This window comes from Danio rerio, chromosome 14 (genome assembly GCF_052040795.2).
Source record: "Danio rerio strain M-AB ecotype USA chromosome 14, GRCz13ab, whole genome shotgun sequence".
NCBI lineage: Eukaryota > Metazoa > Chordata > Actinopteri > Cypriniformes > Danionidae > Danio > Danio rerio.
Genome location: NC_141034.1, coordinates 19,686,426 through 19,708,165, shown reverse-complemented (window position 1 = coordinate 19,708,165; position 21,740 = coordinate 19,686,426). Strand labels below are relative to the sequence as shown.

The following is a 21,740-nucleotide window of genomic DNA, read 5'->3' as shown; positions in this document are numbered from 1 at the left end:
AAGTTCAAACCTGCATAGAAAAATAAGTCCAGTATTATAGAATGAAATCAAAGATTAAAACCATTTGATCTTCTTTTAGTTATTCCATAACGATGCCCTACAGACTCGTAGCTTCTACCTTCCTTTAACATATCTAGAAGTTCAAAATTTTTTTGTGCGATGGTTAGCATTTTTCTTTGGGTGCTACTGCAGGTGCCTTTGACTATGCCGACCATTTCGTCGACATTGTGGGGAGAAAACTTGCAAACATACAGTACAGCACTTTAGAGTCAAACTGCTAGCTAAGATTTATGTAAATTTGGCATACTGAACGCATTCTGTACTGTACAGGAGACACTGGACCGAGGAGATTGATTGACAATGGTCTACAGCCAGTCAGGACACAGAACATTGTGCTAATCAGGACGCAGAACACTATGAAATGTAAAAAAAACAAAAAAAACAAAAAAACAGGACCACTGTATTTCATTTTATGCAAAACATTGTAGAAAACAAAAAGAATGAAAAATAATATCTGTTATGGTTCCCACTTTATATTGTGTCCTTAACTACTATGTACTTACATCAAGAAAATAAATACAATGTACTCACTGTGTTTATAATGTATTTGAGAAAACTTGTGGTGCTTTTGAGTTGGGATAGAGGTTGGGTTATGGACAGTTTTGGTGGCATGGGTAGGTTTAAGGGTAGGTTAAGGTGTAAGGAATGGTCAACAGTGTATTTACAAATGTAATTACAAAAGTTAATTACAGATGTAATTACATACATGTATTTAATCAAGCATAATTACACAGTAAATACATGCATTTACACAATAAGTACATTTCAACAAACTATTAATTCCTATGTAAGTACATATTAGTTAATGCCACTTAATATAAAGTGGGACCCTGTTATGAATTATCTGACCACATGTGTGTATATATATATTTCCTAGAAATATCTGGCAAATAACAGCATGTTGCAAAACAGTTGCATCTAGAGTTTTATTGATGACTTCACCAGCTGCTAGTTAAAGTCGCCTCAAGTTTAATTACAATTAAGAATTCAACTTTAAAAAATCTACTAGCTACTGTCTGCTTAACAATGGTATGTGTAGATATTTATACTTCAAAACATTTTTACAGATAATTCACCACAAATGTCAGGTTACTCACATGTCATTATAACAGCAATTTGTAACGTTTAAGGTTCTATTCTCTCTATCTAATAGCATGTGGCAAATCATTTGTGTTTTATTGATGATTTCCCCAGCTGCTAGACAAAGTCGACTCAACTTTAACTATAATTAATTTATTTTAATGTTAAAATGTTATAGAAAGAAAAAAAATTACTTTCTCAAATATCAACATATTGTTACAACACCAATGTTTATTTTTTTTATTAAATTAACAAAGCAAACTGATGGTATTTCTTGAAAAGTAATGCTTCAGTTAATGATCTGTCAGATAGAACCTTATTAATCCAAGCAGAAAAAGATTTTTTGAATTAAAAGATTCTATCTGCATTTGACCTCTCTTTTTTTACCCCCATGGTTTCCGCTACATTCATTCTTCCATGGAGGGGCGCCACACCAAAATTGATCCCGCCTCTGCTACATTACAGCTTTTCATTTAAAACATTCAGTCGTGTTCTTTAATAGCGGGTTATAATTGCACCAAAACATATTAAAAGGTAAGTGAATTATAACAGCGCAAACTTTTCTGTAACCGTATAGTGCTGTGTATCATTTGTTCAACCTTTGAAGGTTACGTGCTGACTGACTGGCTGATTGACAGGTGCGTGATGCGTAAGGCCAGCAAACACGACGGATAGCCGTTTTACTTTACTTCAGGACGCATTAATGCCGGTCTGTAGGTTTATTGGAGACATAAATATTCCTCGCAAATCTTATAAATGTTGGAGACATACTTGTTACATAAACACACTAAATCACACTTCAGCAGCGTTTATTTGAGAGCACACAAGAAGATCTGCACTTGAGCAGCGTATATTTTAAGGGTGTGCAAGAAGTTTTTTTGCAGGAACGGAGGAAATTGTCATGCAAGCACAGAGATTCGCATGCTCGTAGGCTATTACATAAATGCAGTCTCGACTTAATACTGCACTCACGACATTTGTCATTAAAATAACGCCACAGTTTTTACTCTGAAGTACTAAGGATTGATTTTCCTCCTGACCCTCTTATTGCAATATTAGGCTGGGCTCCTTCCTTTGAAAACTGTAGCTTGGATCCAATCCAGACAGTTCAATATGGAATGACTATGGCGAAAAAGGTAATATTATTGACATGGAACAAAGAGTGTACACCTAAATTTGAGACATGGCTCACGGAGTTTTTTAATGTACTACACATGGAAAAGATTAGATATGAGATTGCAGGTAAACCAAAGAAATTTTCAAAAATTTGGAAGCCCTTTTTTTGAATGTCTACAGACTGTCTGACCAATGAAAACTGAGTGGTGTGGAAGATTCTGAATCATAGCAATGTGAACACAATTCTAATTTTCAATAGTTAAGTATTTTTAGGTGTTCAAATATCCTAAAACTTTTTTATTATTATTTTTAATTAAAAATGATCTCTTTTCCTTTTTCATTTTTTCCTCTTCTCTTGTGTATTGATTTGTACTCTCATATGTATATATGCTCTATATGTAATGTACATATGCAGATATTTGACCGGACTTGTGGATATGTGCAGGTATAGATTTCTCATGGAGAAATATGATTAATTATCTGTACAGTTGTGGATGTGCATGTGCATATGTATCTACATTTCAAATATGTTTATTTATTATTATTTGCTGGCATGGGAGGGATTTGGGGTTTGTTCTTTAAAATAGAAAAAACTTTAAAGAAAATATTAAAAAAAAAAAAAAATAACAACACAGGTGGTAGATCAGTGTAAAAAAGGCCTGCTGCCACAGCTGGAAAAAAATCCTAGAGAAAATACTGCCCCAATTTGCCAATTTAAGATAAGTTTAATAGTTTGCATTTCGAGTACATTTAGGATCTCTGTCATGTTATTGTATAAAGAGAACTGTTACACACATATTGTTTGCTATATGGACTGCAAAAACTTTAAAGCTTAATATCTCGAAATCATTTAGAACTCCGATTGAGCCTAAAATTTCCAAGGCGATTAATTGCAAAAGGGTCATAAGCGATAAACATAGCACACACTCCTAGAACCCAATAGTGTTGTTGTTTTTTCTTTTGTGAGAACTAAAGATGCGCTACTGAACCCGCCATCAACTTTTGTGACTCGCGTTGGAAGCCGTCGCATTAATCACAGCCGTCTTTTCCACTAAAGGGAACAGAGTTGGAAGGCAAAGCGAGTGCTGCTTGTGAAAGTTCAGGGCCTTTGTTTTCTCCGGCTCACCTCTGATCTGTCAAACGTGTGGTGTTGTCAAGCCGCAAAGGAGCACAGGCCTTGGGAGCGACCCGCAAAAACAGAAGGCCTGGAACGGGACGCCCATAAATCTGCTGAACGAGTGGGTGTAGGTTCCTCCAAATGGGGAATGAGATTTCAATCTGTGAAACGGCTCACCAGGAAGGTTTCACTCTGATGAGAAAGCCATTCGAGACGGAGCAGGAGAACTGTACTCCGGCGAGTTCCTGCCTGTGACTAATTTCTTTTTCACACTTTTTCGTTGTCATCCATCAACATGTCAGCTGCCCACAGTAGAGTTTGCTGCTGGAGTCTTGCAGTTTGATACCTGTGCCAGTGACTCTTTCACACTCCCAGTGGGCAGAACTTTGTATCAGCGCAGTGTGAAACCAGCCATGAGATACTTTTTTTTTCTTCGCTAGAAGTCCCCTTTGATTCGGCATCAAACAAGTTTGCTGTTACAGTTCATGGACAATTGATATTGATCAGCATATAAAAGAATTTTCGTGCTGCTTTTTTCCACACAACAGCGGATGGTGGTGGTAGATCTTGCAACACTCCAAATAAGGACATGCAGCGCTCTATATTCATGAGCTGTTTATCTTTCTGTGATGTGTATTTGATATTGTGTTGCAGTTTATTAGGATTTGACAAAATTGCCAAGTAATACTGAAAGCTTCTTTAGAAAAATACAGATGAAAAACTACATTCAAATTTGTCTTTTTTTATTTATTTGCATGGTATGCTTAAGTTTCTGGCTAAAGTTTATTTATTTACATTACATTTATATGCTTCAAACCTTTTTAATTTATAAAAAAGTAGATATTTAAGATTTTTTAATTATGAAGATAATATTTTAAGGTTCACGTAAGCATTTTATCATACCAAACAGGATTAAAAAATACTAAAAATCCTGTTTAGATTAAGTCAGAACAACAACATAAAAAGCCTTTTAGTGTTAGTTAATAATAATAAATTATAGTAATACATGTGTTACATATTTTGGAAAACCAAGTTATAGAGACGGCTTATTTTAAAATTGTAACTTCTATACCTGATGCAGATAAATAGCACAAAATAACAGAAAAAACTAAAAAACTTCTGGAATTCTGAAATGTAATTATTTTAATTATATCTTTACACTGCCTGAAAAAAAGTCTTGTGGTCGATCCCAGTTGTATGTGCAACAACTTCTAGTTGATCATTTGTAAAAGTGGCAGAAGGTAGATTTTTCTGATCAAGCATATGTTGAACTGCATCCCGATCATCACAAATAACAGAAGACCTATTGGAACTTGCATGGACCCAAGATTCACACAGAATTCAGTCAAGTTTGGTGAAGGAAAAATCATGGTTCGGGGTTACATTCAGTATAGGAGTATGCAAGAAATCTGCAGAGTGGATGGCAACATCAACAGCCAGAGGTTTCAAGACATTTGTGTCAAGTCATCCAGATGACTTTATTAATAAGTTATTTGAATCATTGCAGAGATGCATGGATGCAGTCATCTAAGCTCATGGGAGTCATACACAATATTCATGGTTTTTCCACTGCACCATTCTGTTCTATTCTATTCTGTACTTTTTTTTCTAATTGACAAGACTTGTATCTAAGCAAAGTCAGACTTTACTGTCTTAATTAAATAATTAAAAATCAAGGGATGGTAATATTTTATTTTGCTAAAATAAGCTTAAACTAGAGGCCTTTGCCTTTCATATGAGCCACTTCTGATACCAAATGATCAACTAGAATAAACTTGGATAGGCGACAAGACTTTTGTCACGTAGTTATATATATATATATATACAGAATAAGGTCAGCCCCCTTTTTAATTTTTTTCCCAATTTTTGTTTAAATTTTTTTTTGTTTTAATTTTTGTGTCGCATTAATATTATTTTTTCAAGACACTTTAAAAAAGTGACATTAAAGTGTCATTTAAAGGCTTAACTTGGTTAATTAGGTTAATTAGGCAGGATAGGGTAATTGTTGCTGAAATAAATAAATAATTAAATAAAGCCAATGAAATCTCTCCTGAATGCATGTCTTTTAATAATAGGTCAAAAGTAACCTAATTTAGGTTAGGTTTTTTAAAAATCTCATCATTAAGAATGAAATGATGATCATGAGACTTGCACAGGGTTACTGTAGAGAATCTAAAAATACAGCACAGAACTAAAAGCATTTTGTTTCTTGAAATAAGATAAGCATTTAGTGTAATGATAAACATTATCAGAAATTGCAGTGTTATTTGGAACACTGCAATTATGACTGAATTATGAATTATGACTGTTTTAAAAAGTCAAAAGTTCCTAGGTTTCACACCTGCAAACATAAAAAACCTTCTTTTCCTCAGCCTCTTCACCACACACTTCAGTTGTGTTTCTCATATTAACCTGATATACGGCTCCATGATGCTTTCCTCTGTCATTCAGAGGATCTCTTAAATCAGATTATGGCTTTAATTTGTTGAGATGGATTTTGGAAATGATTAAGTATTGGAAGGACGTCTGACAATGAGGTAAAACACTCCTTCCTCTTCATTTATCCCAGTGATGGCTGCAATTATGTGCATGGTGTTTTTTAGAGGAAAGATCTAAAACGAAATATCCTTCATGCGTATGACTGCATGTGGAAATCTGTTTCTCAAATTTTTTTCACCACAGGATCTTCTTAAGCCTCGTTTTGTGGCAGCTAAATGGATCCAATCTGGCATTAGCCTTACGTAAACAGCTATTAGAGTGACTCACGCAGCCTTGAGAGGAACGAGTGTGGACAGTATTTGTAGATTCTGACCTTTCCAACCTCCAACCGAGAAGCGCACAAACAATGCAGGCCAGTAGCGGAGAATGCCAGCGAGACATGGCTGTCTGACAGGGGACTGCGGTTACAATTTCCCCGCAGACATAAACAGTGACACTATCAATTTCCTGCATCGGGTCTTTTAACGGGAGTAAGCAGAGCTGTGCGTGGGCAGGGGGAAGCCTCGCTCTGCTCAACCGGCCAAGACTCTCTTTAAAGCTCTGTCTGATCTCTTGAAGAGCTAATGTCTTAGTTGAATGCACTGAAGATTTCCTTTTACTTTAGTTTTAAAATAGTGAATACTTTTTTTGGATACAGAGATGTTTTAGTAAAGTAAAGCAAAGACAACCTATTGGTCAGCAAAACATTTTGTTAATTTAAATAACATGTAAAACACACATAAATCACAATAAATGAACAACTACAACTAAATAAAACTGTGAGTTAATGCATTTAATGAACTTAAATAGTTAAATAGTTGACTCGATCTCCGGTTTGGACTGGACCACTTTTAGCTTAGCTTAGCATAAATCAATGAATCGGATTAGACCATTAGCATCTTGTTTAAAAAAAAAAAAGAGTTTTGATCATTTTCTCATTTAAAGCTTGACTCTTATGTATTTATATGTTTTATGTCTGACGGAAAAGGAAAGGTTGCTGTTGTCTAGGTTGAAAAATATTTCACCCTAATTTTTGGGTGCTTGGTGGTCCCATAAAATGTGCTCCCCTCTAGCCCCCCCACCAGATTTTGGTTAGTTGCCTCAGGGCAGCAACGTGCAATTAGCGCACTGAAACCAAGGTTTTCTGTATATTATTATATGTGAAATGAGATACAAACAAGCCATAAATACATTAGAAAAAGTTTTCATTTAACAAAATAATATAAAATAAAATAATATATATAAATATTTTATATAATATATATAATTTTATATAAATAATAAAAGTAATATTTTTTATCAGTAACTAGCTATAAATGGAGTATTGTTTAGCTCTAACCCCAATTACAAACCTGAACCAGCTACTCAAGCTCTTACTAGCATACTAGAAACGTATTGGCAGGTTGGCAACTAAACTTTGCAGGACATTGGCCCTCCAGGACAGAGTATGGGCACCTTCCCTTTGATGAACCTTTGCACCCTGGTACTCTGTATCTCCCTTTCTGTGTATCCATGACCATCAAGTTGGGTGAATCCAGATGCACATCAAACCCAATTCCTGGAGGGCCACATCCCTGCAGAGTTACCCTGCTTCAACTTACCTGTAGGTTTCAAATAAGCCTGAAGAACTAAGTTTAATCTGGTTTGTTTATTTAGGGTTAAAGAGAAACCGTGCAGAACTGTGGCTTTTTGCAAGTTGAATTCGCATTTTTAAAAGAAAACATAGGTAATGTGACTCTTCAAGCTCGCTGTCAGAAGGAATGAGTCTCAATCTCGTTCTTTACCTGCATAAAATGTTTTTCCTGTAAGTAATAGTTTACAGTAAAGCAAATATATATATTATGGTAATAACTATACATTTCTGGACATTTCCATACGATGTTATCGTTTTAACAAAAGTGGTCTTACTGCACAATGTTGCCTTGAGACAACTAATGGAAAAACTACAATTTTAGTATATAGATAATAACAAAAAGTGTCTTTTCTCAATCAAACATGCTTCTTCACATATCCATGCATATTGCACATATTGTTGATATAAGGAGATGTAAATGTAAACATGTTAAAAAGTGAAATCTTACATTGTGCCAGCAGTGTGCTCAAGCAGGCCATTGTCCCACAAATGGCACTTTTGAACCCAAAGGACAGGTCAAATCCACACCCACCTCAAGTTTCATTGGTCACCAACTTATTATTAAACCTTTTTTGTGATATTTTATTGAAAAAAAAAATAATGTGAGTCTTTGCGAGCCAAAAAATGTGTTTGTTGCTTGAGGGCAACACCATGCCTAAGAGGGTTAAAATAGTCCCCAGCTATAGTTAACTAGGTAACAGCATAGCGTAAAATACAGGAAAATAGTGCTACTTTATTATCACAGCTGTAAGTCAGTGCATTTTTTTCCTGTCAATGTATCGTTGCCGTCTGTAGTGTAAATGCAGTTATCGGGTCCAAGACACTTCTAAAAGAATATGTTAGTGAGTTGTCTTCAAAATTTAATTTTCTTGATCTTAACCATCAAGATCTGCAGTGTAAATGCAACTTTTGATCCATACTGATGTTAATATATTTGTAATCTACACATCCATGCTAAAAATCTTCTATGCCAGCACATCCCAAAGATTGAGATCTGGTTGACTGTGGAGGCCATTTCAGTTTAGTAAACTCATGTCATTGTCAGCAAACCAGTTAAAGTTGATTTCACCTTTTGTGGCACAATATTCTATTAAAAGTTGTCATCACAGAATACTTATAAAGGGATGTAAATGTCAGCAACAATACTTGGCTGAACTTTGGCGTTTAAAACCAAGGTTAAATGTAATAAGGGACTCAAAATGTGGCACCCCATACCATTACACCACTAGCAGCAGCATGAACTCTTGATATAAGGCAGGAAGGGTCAATGCTTTCATGTTGTTTACTCCAAATTCTGACCCTTCTCTCTAAATTATTTAGCAAAAATCTTAATTTTACCCTATATCAATTGTGGCTTCTGTTTCCTGTTCTTAGCTGAAAGGAGTAAAACCCAGTATGCTTTTCTGCTCCTGTAGCTCATCTGCTTCAAGGTTTTGTATTTTGGGAATTCAAAGAGGTTTTCCTGCAGACTTATTTGAGTTGCTGTTGTTGTTCTGTCCGTTTTAACCAGTCTGTTGTTTGTCATCTGACCTTAAGGAACCATCTAGAATCTTCTGTTTTTCTGACTATTTCATGTAAAACCTATTCAAGGCTCCAAATTCAAATGAATGCATTTCATTGGACCACACATTTACATGAACACTGAACAATGCTGTCTGAGTTAGTTACAGAGTTCTCTGATATAAACCACAAATGAAACTAGTTTAAAACAAATGACGCAGCATTGTTAACAACACTGATGTAGAAATAGCTTAAACAATCCTGCAAATCTGTATATCCTGCATTTTGCATCCTAAAGTGCAACAGATGGCTCAATTGATGTCGATGTTTAGCAATGCATAGAAAACAAACGGATGTGGCTGGCTTTGGTTTTATCCAAAGAAACTTTACTGTGTCTCCCGTTTTCAAAATAAGAGTTCAACATGCATAGTAAGTTTAATTTAAACTTGGATAAACTTATTAATTAGGGAGAAAATTATTGTTAATCTCATTAGGAAACATTGTGGCCAGTCAAACAGCCTAGAATGTGCTTATTAGTGATCCCATGTACAACATATTAGTCTGTGTTTTGTCTGATGACAAGACTGCTCATGCAGGTTTAGCTGATGTAGAACATGACCTAAAGTACATGCAAATGTTCAGGGCATGCACATGAATCATTCTGTGTGCAACACAATAGTCTGTATTGTGTTCTGATTGGCCTTTTTTTCACCGGGGCTTTACACTCCCGGGATTTACTTGAGAATGTGGAACTGATGGTGTCTGAGGCTCACGATATGGACACTTCTATTTATTGAATTTAACTATGCCTAGGTATACTCAGATTCTTTTATTTAAAAAATTCTTGTTTTAAAATTTTATTTTACATTCGTCAGGTAACAGATGCAAACATTTCGGCTCAAAGCGTTCCTCCGTGTTTTTGTCAGATGACGTACTATTATGGCAGTACTTATCATCATCTTGTTCTCTCTAGGTCCTCCACGTGTAGCAGAAAAGATCGCCCACCGGCAGACTGTCAGAATCGGTCGCACCATGAAGCTTCAGTGTCCTGTGGAGGGTGATCCGCCGCCCCTCATCATGTGGACCAAAGACGGACGAAACATTCACAGTGGCTGGATGCGCTTCAGGGTTCTTCAGCAAGCTCTCCGCATCAAAGAGGTGGAGGCAGACGATGCTGGGACGTTCATTTGTAAAGCCACGAATGGATTCGGCAGTGTCAATATCAACTACACCCTCATCGTCATTGGTAAGTGTTTTTTGAATTAAATCTAGTGAGTCTTCTTCATTAGTAGCTTAAGAAATTGTTCAACCCATAAAGTCAGACAGACACGGTGTGGTTTTGTTCTTCTATACTATATAATTATGTAGGATAGTTGCTTTTTTTAAGCTTCCAAAAGCAAATATGTTGTTAAACTAACCAAGGTGTTCCCTGGGAGTTAATCTTCATATCACTTTATATATTCTTAATTTTTTATATCACAAACTCCAGTCACTGACTTGCAGTGGTGGTTGAATACACACTACGTGCGACTGAGGTATGCAACATATCACACATGACAGAAGGATCTAGGAATAGACGCATTTTACTGGAACCACTTACCACATAGTTTGTTTACCACAGAAGATGACTACAAACAAGAAAACTATTTGGCATGGCATTATTGTGTAATATTATACAGTATCTTAAGGTTATATGTGTCATACATTACCTGACAAAAGTCTTGCTGTCAATCCAAGTTGTAAGAGCAACAAATATTAACTTGACTTTTAGTCGATAAATTACAAAATTGGAAAAAGGTAGATTTTTCCGATGAATCATCGGTTGAACTGCATCCAAATCATCACAATTACTACAGAAGACCTATAGGAACCCGTATGGACCCAAGATTCTCAGAGAAATCAGTCAAGTTTGGTGAAGGAAAAATCATGGTTTGGGATTACATTCAGTATGGGTGCCTGTGAGAGATCTGTAGAGTGGATGGCAACATCAACAGCCTGCAGTATCAAGACATTTATGCTGCCCATTACATTGCAAACCACAGTAGAGGGCAAATTCTTCAGCCGGATAGCCACATCAAAGTTCCTGAAAGCAAAGAAGTTAAAGGTCCTCCAGGACTGGCCAGTCCAGTCACCAGACTAGAACATTATTGAGCATTGTACCAACTGTTCAAATAGAATTCAAGTTATTAATGTTGTTTCTAAAACTTGGATAGGTGACAAGAGTTTTGTCAGTTAGTGTACATGTGTCTACCAAACCTGCATTGTATATGAGATTGCTTATGGGTACTGCTGCTTACAAAACAAGTAATTTTATAGTAACAAACAAAACAAAATCAATGTTTACACTGCTAACAATGGTACATTACTTGTAATAATCTCATTATGCACAAATTCTTTAGCAACTTGGGTAACAAGGTACCATAATACCTTGTGAATAAGTGTGTCGACAGAGAGCACTAAAGTGCTCGCAGTGACCCGACTTCGATTCCCAGCTCAAGGTTCATTGGCAATCATTTCCCTCTCTCTGCTCCCCATGATTTCCTGCCAGTACCCTACACTGTAGCATCCATTAAAGGTCAAAAACCTTAAAAGGTAAAAAAAAAAAAAAAAAAATTATGCAATTTAATTTTAATATAAAAATTCTAAAATTAAATATAAAATATAATATAAAAATTTAAAGAGGTCCTATTATGCATTAACAAATGTCATATTTTGGTTTTGGGGGTCTCCAGCAACAGGTTGATATCCATGCAGAGTCAAAAAACACGTTCATTGTCTAATATTTTGGATTTATTTTTTACCTAATTATCCCAATGATTCGTTTAGCGATTAATTTTTCTCAAATTCCTTCTTAGCGTGATGCTAATCTTCGCTGATTTGTTCAATGACCCAGTCTGTTGTGATTGGTCAACTGTGTTCAGTGCAAGACAGAGAGAAATGCCCATCATGGTGCAGAGTATATGTGAGCCCAATGCAGAAGTGCATTAAAGCAATGCAGTTTAACACCAGTGTATTGTTCTATTCTTAACCATAAGTAAAAACAACAACATACATTCAGTATTAATCCACACAGTGGCAAAAGCTGACCTATTTTGAAACTTGACTGCTGCACATGTGTAGGATCAGCTGGCAGTGGCCATAGCAATAACAAACAGCAGGGGATCACGAGCTCACAGACTCATTTAACCCGCTTAAAAAAAGTGGCCCGGACAACACTTTTAATAGGGCTTTAGACATGATATGTGACTATAAGGAGTTAACCAGACACAGTACAAGCCGCGTGAAGCGGCTACAAGTAACAAAACAGAATTAAATACATCATTTGCAAGCTAGAGAAAACAAGGAGACAACAATTTTAATTGCACTTACACTGCACTTACACATGAATGAAGGAAGAAACTGATCCATGAACTGTGTACTGATAAAGTTTCTGTCAAGCTCTGATAAAGTCCAATTAATCAGTAGTCTTTTCTGATGCTTCCTTTAACAAATGGCCAACGAAACCCCTGGCAGGCTAGATTATTGCATTAATCACTAAAACATTCACTCATCTTCAGTCATGATCAGTTCCACACACACTCGCACTCTGCCAGTGTTTGAATGGAAAGGTGCGTTCACGTTTTACCAGATCTGGCACTTCATATTTGGTATTGTTTCGTTTTGACGTCGATACAAAACAAAATATTTTTAAACAAATTGCACTTTCAGATTTAAACCTCAGCTGGATGTTTTTATTTATTTATTTATGTTTTTATTAACATTCAAAAAACTATGGTAAAGGGCTGTTTAATTTTGAAAGCACTATGAAAGTGCTGTTTTAGAACCATAACATTTTTTTATTTTCATGCATACTCACCACTCACCTCCATACTTATTTGCACCCCTACATATATATATATATATATATATATATATATATATATATATATATATATATATATATATATATATATATATATATATATATATATATATATAATTTTGATTAAAATACTGCATGTTACTTGTAGCTGTGAACTTTGTTTGTTCAGCCAGCTAGAAATGGCCAAGTTAAAATGAGCAAGTGGATTTGTTAAACTCTCTGATCATTTTGGATTTTCGATAGCCTTTTCTCAGACCTGCCGTCCAGTAGATGGACCTTTGTTCTGTAGTGTGTAAAGTTTAGTGGACTGAATGAGCACACTGGCCGCTCGCCAACTTAATCAGGGCCTAATTTGGCCTTGTTCCACACGGTGATCCATCCACTTAGGTGAGGAGGGGCTCTGGGCCAGTCTTGTGATCTCAGCAACCCCTTTGCAGGCTCTCTGAGGACATGAACTCTGCTCCAGTATATTTATCAGAGACTCTACACCGGCAACTAGCGTAACTTCTATAATCAGTTCTAGCAGCGATAACTTCAGCCTTCCGCATGTAGTCAACTTCAAGCTAACCAGTTTGGTAATTTTGGACAGCGAAAGCATCCATCTAAAGCAATGCCAAGTCTAAATGGAGGCCCTGGTAGAGTGCCTCTTTCACTGGGAGTTTTATATTAGCTGGACTAAGTTAATGATCCTTTTATTTGCCTCTCAGATGAGCCCTATGTAATGCAAGACAATGAAGCTAAATTACAGGAATTGAGCACATCCCCAGCGGTGAATGGACTGTTTGTTTTGGGGCGTTCAGTGGGTCATTGGTGATCTTGACCCCTGCGTGTGTGGATACTAGTCGCTCTACTGATAACTGAATGTAGAAAATCATTTTCCTTTGCTCTGTTAATTATTGTATTTTCCTGTTAGAGGACAATGTGTAACGTGTGTCCAAGAGTGCGTGCTTATTTATAATCTCCTCTTATTTAATATCTGACTGATGCAACTGTTAAATCAAGGTCCTTTCACAATGCGTGAGAACACGTGAGCTTTAGATTTCATTTTGGTTTGATGTTTTTTTTATCGACTTTTTATGTATTTGGCATAAAATCGTATTATGTTCAATCACAAAAACTGTCTAGGACAGCGCTTCTCAAACTGTGGTACGTGTACCACTAGTGGTACGCAGGCTTCCTTCTAGTGGTACGCGGAGGAATGAAATATGTCATGTACATGCTACATATATTTCAAAATGTATCAAAAATGATGTATATAGTATGACATATATGACATATAGCCTATATTTCTGAGGTAATTTGCCATGTTTTTTTTAACTGTGCAGAGTTGTAGCTGCTTTACTGGGCCTACTACACTACTGTATTTCAATACTGCTCATTTTGGTGGTACTTGGAGAGACAATTTTTTTCTGAGGTGGTTCTTGATGAAAAAAAATTTGAGAACCACTGGTCTCCATAACGGTGCAATTATTGCTAGTGTTGATGTTTGAATCCTAAATGGTGGAACTGAATATGCAAAAAGTACACATTTTCAGTCTTTTTAAATCTCCAGAAATACCTGAACAGAAGTTACTATCTCTGTAAAAATTTTTACCACTATTAAGATTTTAATTCTTTGAATAATTGTGTATTATTAAAGACGCATACACTTACCAGTCACTTTATTAGGTACATCTAATTTACTAGTTTCTAGTACAGGGTTACTAGTACCAGGTTGGACCCCCATTGATGCCAAATTCGGACCCTAACATTTGAATGTTGCAGCAGAAATCGAGACTCATCAGACCAGGCAACGTTTTTCCAATCTTCTATTGTCCAATTTCGGTGAGCCAATGTGATTGTAGCCTCAGTTTCCTGTTCTTAGCTGACAGGAGTGGTACCCAGTGTGGTCTTCTGCTGCTGTAGCCCATCTGCCTCAAGGTTCAACATGTTTTACAATCAGAGATGCTCTTCTGCATACCTTGGTTGTAACGAGTGGATATTTGAGTTACTGTTACCCTTCTACCAGCTCAAACCAGTCTATCCATTCTCCTCTGACCTCTAGCATCAACAAGGTATTTGTGCCCACAGAACTGCTGTTTACTGGATATTTTCTTTTTTCAGGCCATTCTCTGTAAACCCTGGAAATGGTTGTGCGTGACAATCCCATTAGATCAGCAGTTTCTGAAACACTTAGTCCAGTCTGTCTGGCACCAACAACCACGCCATGTTTAAAGTCACTTAAATTACCTTTCTTCTCCATTCTGGTGCTCGGTTTGAACTGCAGCATGCCTAAATGCATTGAGTTGCTGTCATGTAATTGGCTGATTAGAAACTTGCGTTAATGTACCTAATAAAGTGGCCAGTGAGTGTACAGCAAAAGAGTTGACCACATTTACACCTAATGCATGGGTCTAATATAACGTTACCTATCAGATGTGTTTTGCCCCATGCTTACATTCAATTAACACATAACAAACAGACATGATGTGTGTCCTAAATTGCATACTTGCAGTATGCACTGTTCTGTGCCATTTACACTATTTATACCACAAAATGCTACAGAATAGTGCTTTAATATGCAATTTGGGACCCACATCATGTCTTCTGGCAGTCTTTTTCAACATCATAAGATGGTTTGCACTAGTGCAAGTTGGCCCTCACTCTCCCTGTCCCTGCAAGATTTGTAACACAATAAATCCCTAAAATATGAATAAAAATTGTAGACTCTTCAAAGAAAATCAGTGCAAAATTAATATAACACATAAAATCCACTCATTCCCTTCCAACTCTGTTTCAAAAAAGCGAGTAAACAGCGAGAGACACGCGAGGAGACTCAAAGCAGGCAATTTGAGAATAAGAAAACAAGCGTGCATAAAAAGTCTCTCCTCATAATTAGGCATGAATGAGAAGGGTTTTTTATGCAGCTGAAGGCAATAAGCGAAACCCTGAACTTTAGGCGGGCATGAAGGGGGGCAGCAGAGGCAGCTGCCAAGATGACCTCAGTTGAGCAGCTGCACCCACTGTGCTGGGACGCCCAAGATGTGCCAGGACGGCTTTGATGCACCGCAACCGTCTCCTGCCATGCTGTTTAGTCAGGGCCCTTGAACTCAGACTTGTTGCTTAATCCTTCTGCTGGCACATCCCACCTCCAACGTAACTGAAGCTGTGCCAGCGAAGGCCGAGGTGTCGCTTCATAGGTGTTGTGTTGTTTTTGTTGTGCTTGGAAAGCGCCGATTTCTTTTATGACGTGTGAATAATGAATTATAATTCAAATTCGAAACTTCTTTTTGATATTCCAACGTCAACATCTCGAGGCTGGTAATGTTGTAAAGCTTTTTATATTTAACCGTAGATGTCAGACCTGCTACATGATTTGCTTTGGCTTTTAAATGTTATTCCTGTTGAGGAATTCTTTTATAAAATGTCATAACATCCACGTTATGCTTTTTATATGGCATTCCATATGGTAAAATAAAGCCATCCACTGTAAAACACATCCATGTTTCCATCTGCGGAGTGACAAATGTGTGGATCTGATCATTTCTCAAGATGTGGTTTCAGTAATTAGTTCAGGCCATCTGAACTTTTGTTTTTCTATTATTATATATTTGCAATGAATACTGACACTTTTTTTATTATTACAGCTGCCTTTTTACCTCGCCAACTTCTTTATCACTAACCATGTTTCTTTTATATAAATTTTTTACAGTTTTTCTTTCCATCTTATATTTCATGGCACCAAAGCACATTTCTGCACAGAAGCCAGAATTGTTCATAGCTGCAAGAAGAAAAAGAGAACATTCCCAATACTTTCTTGATCTGACATTTCTTTGTTCGCTTGGTTTGCTTTTCCACGACTCCTTTTTTCCCCCCTTCTTAAAACCTTGGGTTTTAGGACAGCAACAATATTTCCGAAACCACTAATTCATCCTCCACTTCCAGATCCTGTTCTGTTGATTAATGGATCTAAAGCGTATAACTATGTAAATACTCCTCTGGCATGTTGGACAGATCTACATTCAGGTTCTCCAATGTTCTGTAAGCATTTCCTGCTTAGCATCAAATCCAAAACAATCAGAGTTCAACTTATGGTGTAGGTTAACAGCTTTAAGTGTGTGTAAACAATAGACCTTTGACTGTTTATATGACAATGGCGTAGCCAAAACCGAAAGATTTTCCCTTGCATTTAAAAAAAAATTAATGTTTATATGACAGCGTTTTTAAAATGATCCGGGAAATGGCCAAACATGGCTGTATTGCGTATGCCAGGTCAGTATTTGGCACTGTCATCTTGTTGGTAAACAGTACCTGCAAGGAAGTGAGGACTTTCCATGTGTGTTTTATGCGTTTCCTTTACACTGTTATGTGTAATGTGAATTAAATCCACACTTTGTAGATGAAGCATCAGCAAACAGTTTTGGATATGATCTGTAAAGTATACATATATATTTTAAAACTTTATATAAAACATTTTCTGTATGCACACATGTATTTATACATGCACAATAGCTATATACCGTATACTTGCATTTGTTATGTGAATAAAAATGTTTATTTTTGAGGTGATTAACACTGGAACGTCCAAATTTGTTTAACTACTAGAATAGCTTTTTGTATAAGACTGTGGCAAATTTATTTTTGACACATTTGCATTCAAAACTTCTTCTGAAATTTTAGAATTTACCATATTTTATGAAGTCATTACCTTAAAAAATTAAATTCTCATAACATCGTCACCTTAAAATTCTAAGGTTCTGTCTGAGATTTTTGTCAAAATTGAGTTATTGACATATTCTTATTTAATGAAAACTTATTTACATTATGGGATGTTTTTTTATAAGTTGTTTACATTTTAAGACTTTTTATAAAAATAAAAATAAAAATATTGCACACATACTGTTTGCTATAGATTGCAAAAATGTTGAAGCTCGATATTTTAAAATCATTCCGAATGAAGATAGAACCTTATAGTTGCAAGGTGACCATATATGGCCTATAACTGTTTACAAGTTAATAGACTGCCCAGAAAGTGAGCACATTATTTTGTTTGCCAACTGGGAGAGCACAGAGAAAATGTTGTTTTGAAAGGCATGTCTGAAGTTAAGTTATGTTTTTGTTAGGAGAAAGTTGCTAGGCAACAGAAACACACATATTCAAAGGCACTGGAAAAGGTAGTGGATGGAGACAATAAGATCGCTTTGGTCATTCAAAGTAGAAATGCTCAGAACTCTTGTGCTTTGTAATTTTAATAACAAATGTATAATTAAATATTTGCAGTACACATTTAGGAATATTCAGAGCACTATAGTTGAATAAATTATATTTAAATTATATTTCATATGGGGAGTTAACACTACCTAACAAAAGTATTGTTGTCGATCCCAGTTAAAGCTACAAACAATAACTTGACTTCTAGTTGATCATTTGGAGAAGTGGCAGAAGGTAGATTTTTCCGATGAATCATATGTTGAACTGCATCCCAATCATCACAAATACTGCAGAAGACCTATTAAAACACGCATTAACCCAAAATTCTCACAGAAATCAGTCAAGTTTGTTGAAGAAAAAATCATGGTTTGGGGTTACGTTCAGTATGGGAGCGTGCGAGAGATCTGTGGATGGCAACAGCCTGAGGTATCGAGACATTTGTGCTGCCCATTACATTGTAAGCCAGAGGAAGGTGCAAATTCTTCATTCTCAAACTTCAGCCTCCACATCGAAGTTCCTGAAAGCAAAGAAGTTCAAGGTGCTCCAGGATTGGCCAGCCCAGTCACCAGACATTAACATTTTTGAGCATGTCTGGCGTAAGATGTAGGAGGAGGCATTGAAGATGAATGCAAAGAATCTTAATGAACTATGTGCATCCTGCAAGAACACTTTCTTGAACATTCCAGATGACTTCATTATTACATTGTTTGAGTCATTGCAGAGATGTTTGGATGCAGTCTTACGAAGTCATACACAACATTAATTCTTTTGACTTTGTATTTTCTACTGTACATTATTTCTGTTAAGTCAGACCTTACTGTCCTAATTAAATCATTAAAAAGTCTAGGCATGATCATGTTTTATTTAGCTAAAATAAGCCTAATCTAGAGGCCTTTGCCTTTTATATAAGCCACTTTGATACCAAATGAACTAGAAGTCAAGTTATTTGTTGTTCCTAAAACTCCGATAGGCGACAATAGTTTTGTCACGTAGTGTATAATGCAATTACAAAGAGCATTGTGCTGGTTGTCCAACCATCTAACCGTTATCGTGATCTCAGCCCTGTTATCCAACATCAGGTCCAGTCATCAGTGATCCTGGTTGAACAGCATGTGTAGTCTGTTTTTGTCCTGTGCGTCTCTGTGATCAAATGACCCTGTGAGGACAGGAGACCTGTGTTGATAGGACTCATTAGTGGTTTTGCCCTTCCTCAAACCAGATGGGAAAGACATTAGCGTCCATCTATCATAGGCCGCTCTGGCTTTAAACAGCTCTCTCTTCTTACAGACTCCAAGCATGTTCCCAATGCGCAGGGCTTGCTGTGTTTCTTTTTACTCCCTGGATACCTACGCTTACTCATTCACTACCATCTCCTCTTTTTTTTTTAAATTTATGAAAGTTTTTGTATCATTGCACCAGATGCGTCATTGGCAGAGATAATGAGAAGAAAGGCGGCTTTCAGAGCGTCCAGCGGAAGCCAAGCAAAAAATGAGACGGGAAAAAATACAGATGGAAAGAGCAGATTTTCAGTTTTGTTTCAGTTTTCTGTTCCCGCTTGTTGTGTTTGTTGGCCCTCACCTGCATAAACTTGACTATCGCAAGTAAAACAAAATGACGCAGATTAGATTTACCGTCCATTTGTGATGACAGTGCAGACATGATTGTGGAATTGAGACATGTAGGAAGCTGCTGGGAAGTGTCTGGTGATTTATAGCGATTTGTGCAGTTCGCTCGGGCCCTAGAAGCTGCCGTTCAGCCAACATCTGGTAATGATCGCGGGGCAGGAAAACTGGAGCTTGAGATATCAACCGATCTGTATGCAGGGTTTCCCTCCGGTCTTCAAGAGGCCCGATCACGCTCAAACTAGCATAGGGTGTTTTGAAGCTCCAGTCCTCTTTCTGAAATTGTACATACAGAAAAAAAGTCTGAGTAACACTTACGTCTTTGCTTAGTCTTGTCAGCGCTCTACTTTTTAAGGTCAAAGTATACATTGGGGGTTTTTCAAGCATACATTAGGATAGGCAAGCAGAATTTTTACACATATGATCTACAGTATGTACTCTTTGAATTGTTTTGATAACCCATGCTCAATAACAATCGGTTCTGGCTATGTTTCTGCAAAAACCTGAAATATGTTCCTCTTGGCATGTTTCACTGCGTTTTTCTCATGAAGTGTCTATAAGAGAGGGTTGTTTATTGTATATTTTGTTTATGCCAGGGGTCCAAACATGGTCCTGAAGGGCTGATGTCCTGCAAAGTTTAGTTTCAACCCCAATTAGATACAAATGAACCAGCTAATCAAGCTCTTTCCAGATGTACTAGAAACTTCCAGGCAGGTTTGTTAAAGGAAGCTGGAGCTAAACTGTGCAGGACACCGGCCCTCTAGGGGTCCGTTCTTCGTGTGTAGATTACTGTATTAGCTGAATTCGGTTATTGACAATTTGACACGACCCAGGATTGATTCGTTCTTCAAAACTCATCCGAGAGTTGTTGTCATAGAAACAGTTCTTGTAGCTTAAACTTCAGCAGCTTACGGGGTGTTTTTTGATGCAAAACTTTAATTTAGAAAGAAAGACGTGGGTTAAAGCTGTTACGCTTCTGTCAGATGCGGTTAAAGTGCGAGAGAAAAACGTTCTCCTGATTCAGTGTCTGCTGTCAGATCAGATGCTGAAATATAGCGTCAGTGTTCCCAACCTGTCAGCTGTTATAATGTACTCTGTGCTGTGGCTCGTCAATGTAAGCACACACACACACACACACACACACACACACACACACACACACACACACACACACACACACACACACACGCACACACGCACACACACACACAATACCTCACTGCATTATAAAGAGCAAACCATATTACTGGCATGAAACAAGCAGGTATACATGTACGGCACTTACGTACATTAAAAATAAATATAGGCCACAACTGAACATGGAGGATGGTCTCCGAGTGGCGGTCTCCAAAATTAAATGATGAATAGACTTGGACCTTATGGTATGTGTGTGCTGTTGTGTGTGAGGATTTTATATTTATAACCACCTCAGACAGGGCTTGTGAGTCACTGGCATTGTTTTTTTGGGGGTCACAGGCTGAAAAATTTAGGAACCCCTTTTCTAAACTAGCATTTCTAAACTAGAGCTGGTCCTCAAGCTCTACCGATCTGCATGTTTTTCCAGGTATCTCTTATAAAACACCTCACACCTAGTTTAGTATGTAGCAAAATATTTCTGATGTCTCGTCACACCCCAAATTTTACCCTAAACATACATTCATTCAGGAAGGACACGCATTTGACTTCATATATACTCACATATGCATTAAAAATTAAATATACACTACCGGTCAAAAGTTTGGGGTCAGTAGGATTTTTAAAAATATTTTAAAATAAGCTTCTCCTGCTCACCAAGGCTGCATTCATTTCTGTTAAAATACAGAACAAATGGCAAAATTGTGAAATGTTATTGCACTAAAATAACTGTTCAAAAAGTAGTTCAATAATTTATTCCAGTATTTTTTTTGATGATGATGATGATGATGATAATGAATTTCAGCTTCATTACTCCAGTCTTTAGAGTCACATGATCCTTTAGAAATTACTTATTATTATTATTATTAAAATAAAAGCAATAATGACTGGAGTAATAATTTAATTTTAAACTACATACAATACAAACAAGCAATTATTTAAAATAAT

General features: G+C 36.7%; 1 protein-coding gene across 2 annotated transcripts in view; it reads left to right on the top strand.

The window, feature by feature from the left end:
* The window catches only part of fgfrl1a (fibroblast growth factor receptor like 1a), a 119,570-nt gene that overhangs the window by 52,449 nt on the left and 45,381 nt on the right, over window positions 1-21,740 (top strand). For both annotated transcript variants that reach the window (NM_200376.3, XM_087280280.1), the window contains one exon: window positions 9,958-10,230. In NM_200376.3, the coding sequence (NP_956670.1) occupies window positions 9,958-10,230 (273 nt within the window). The remainder of the gene's footprint in view (window positions 1-9,957; window positions 10,231-21,740) is intronic.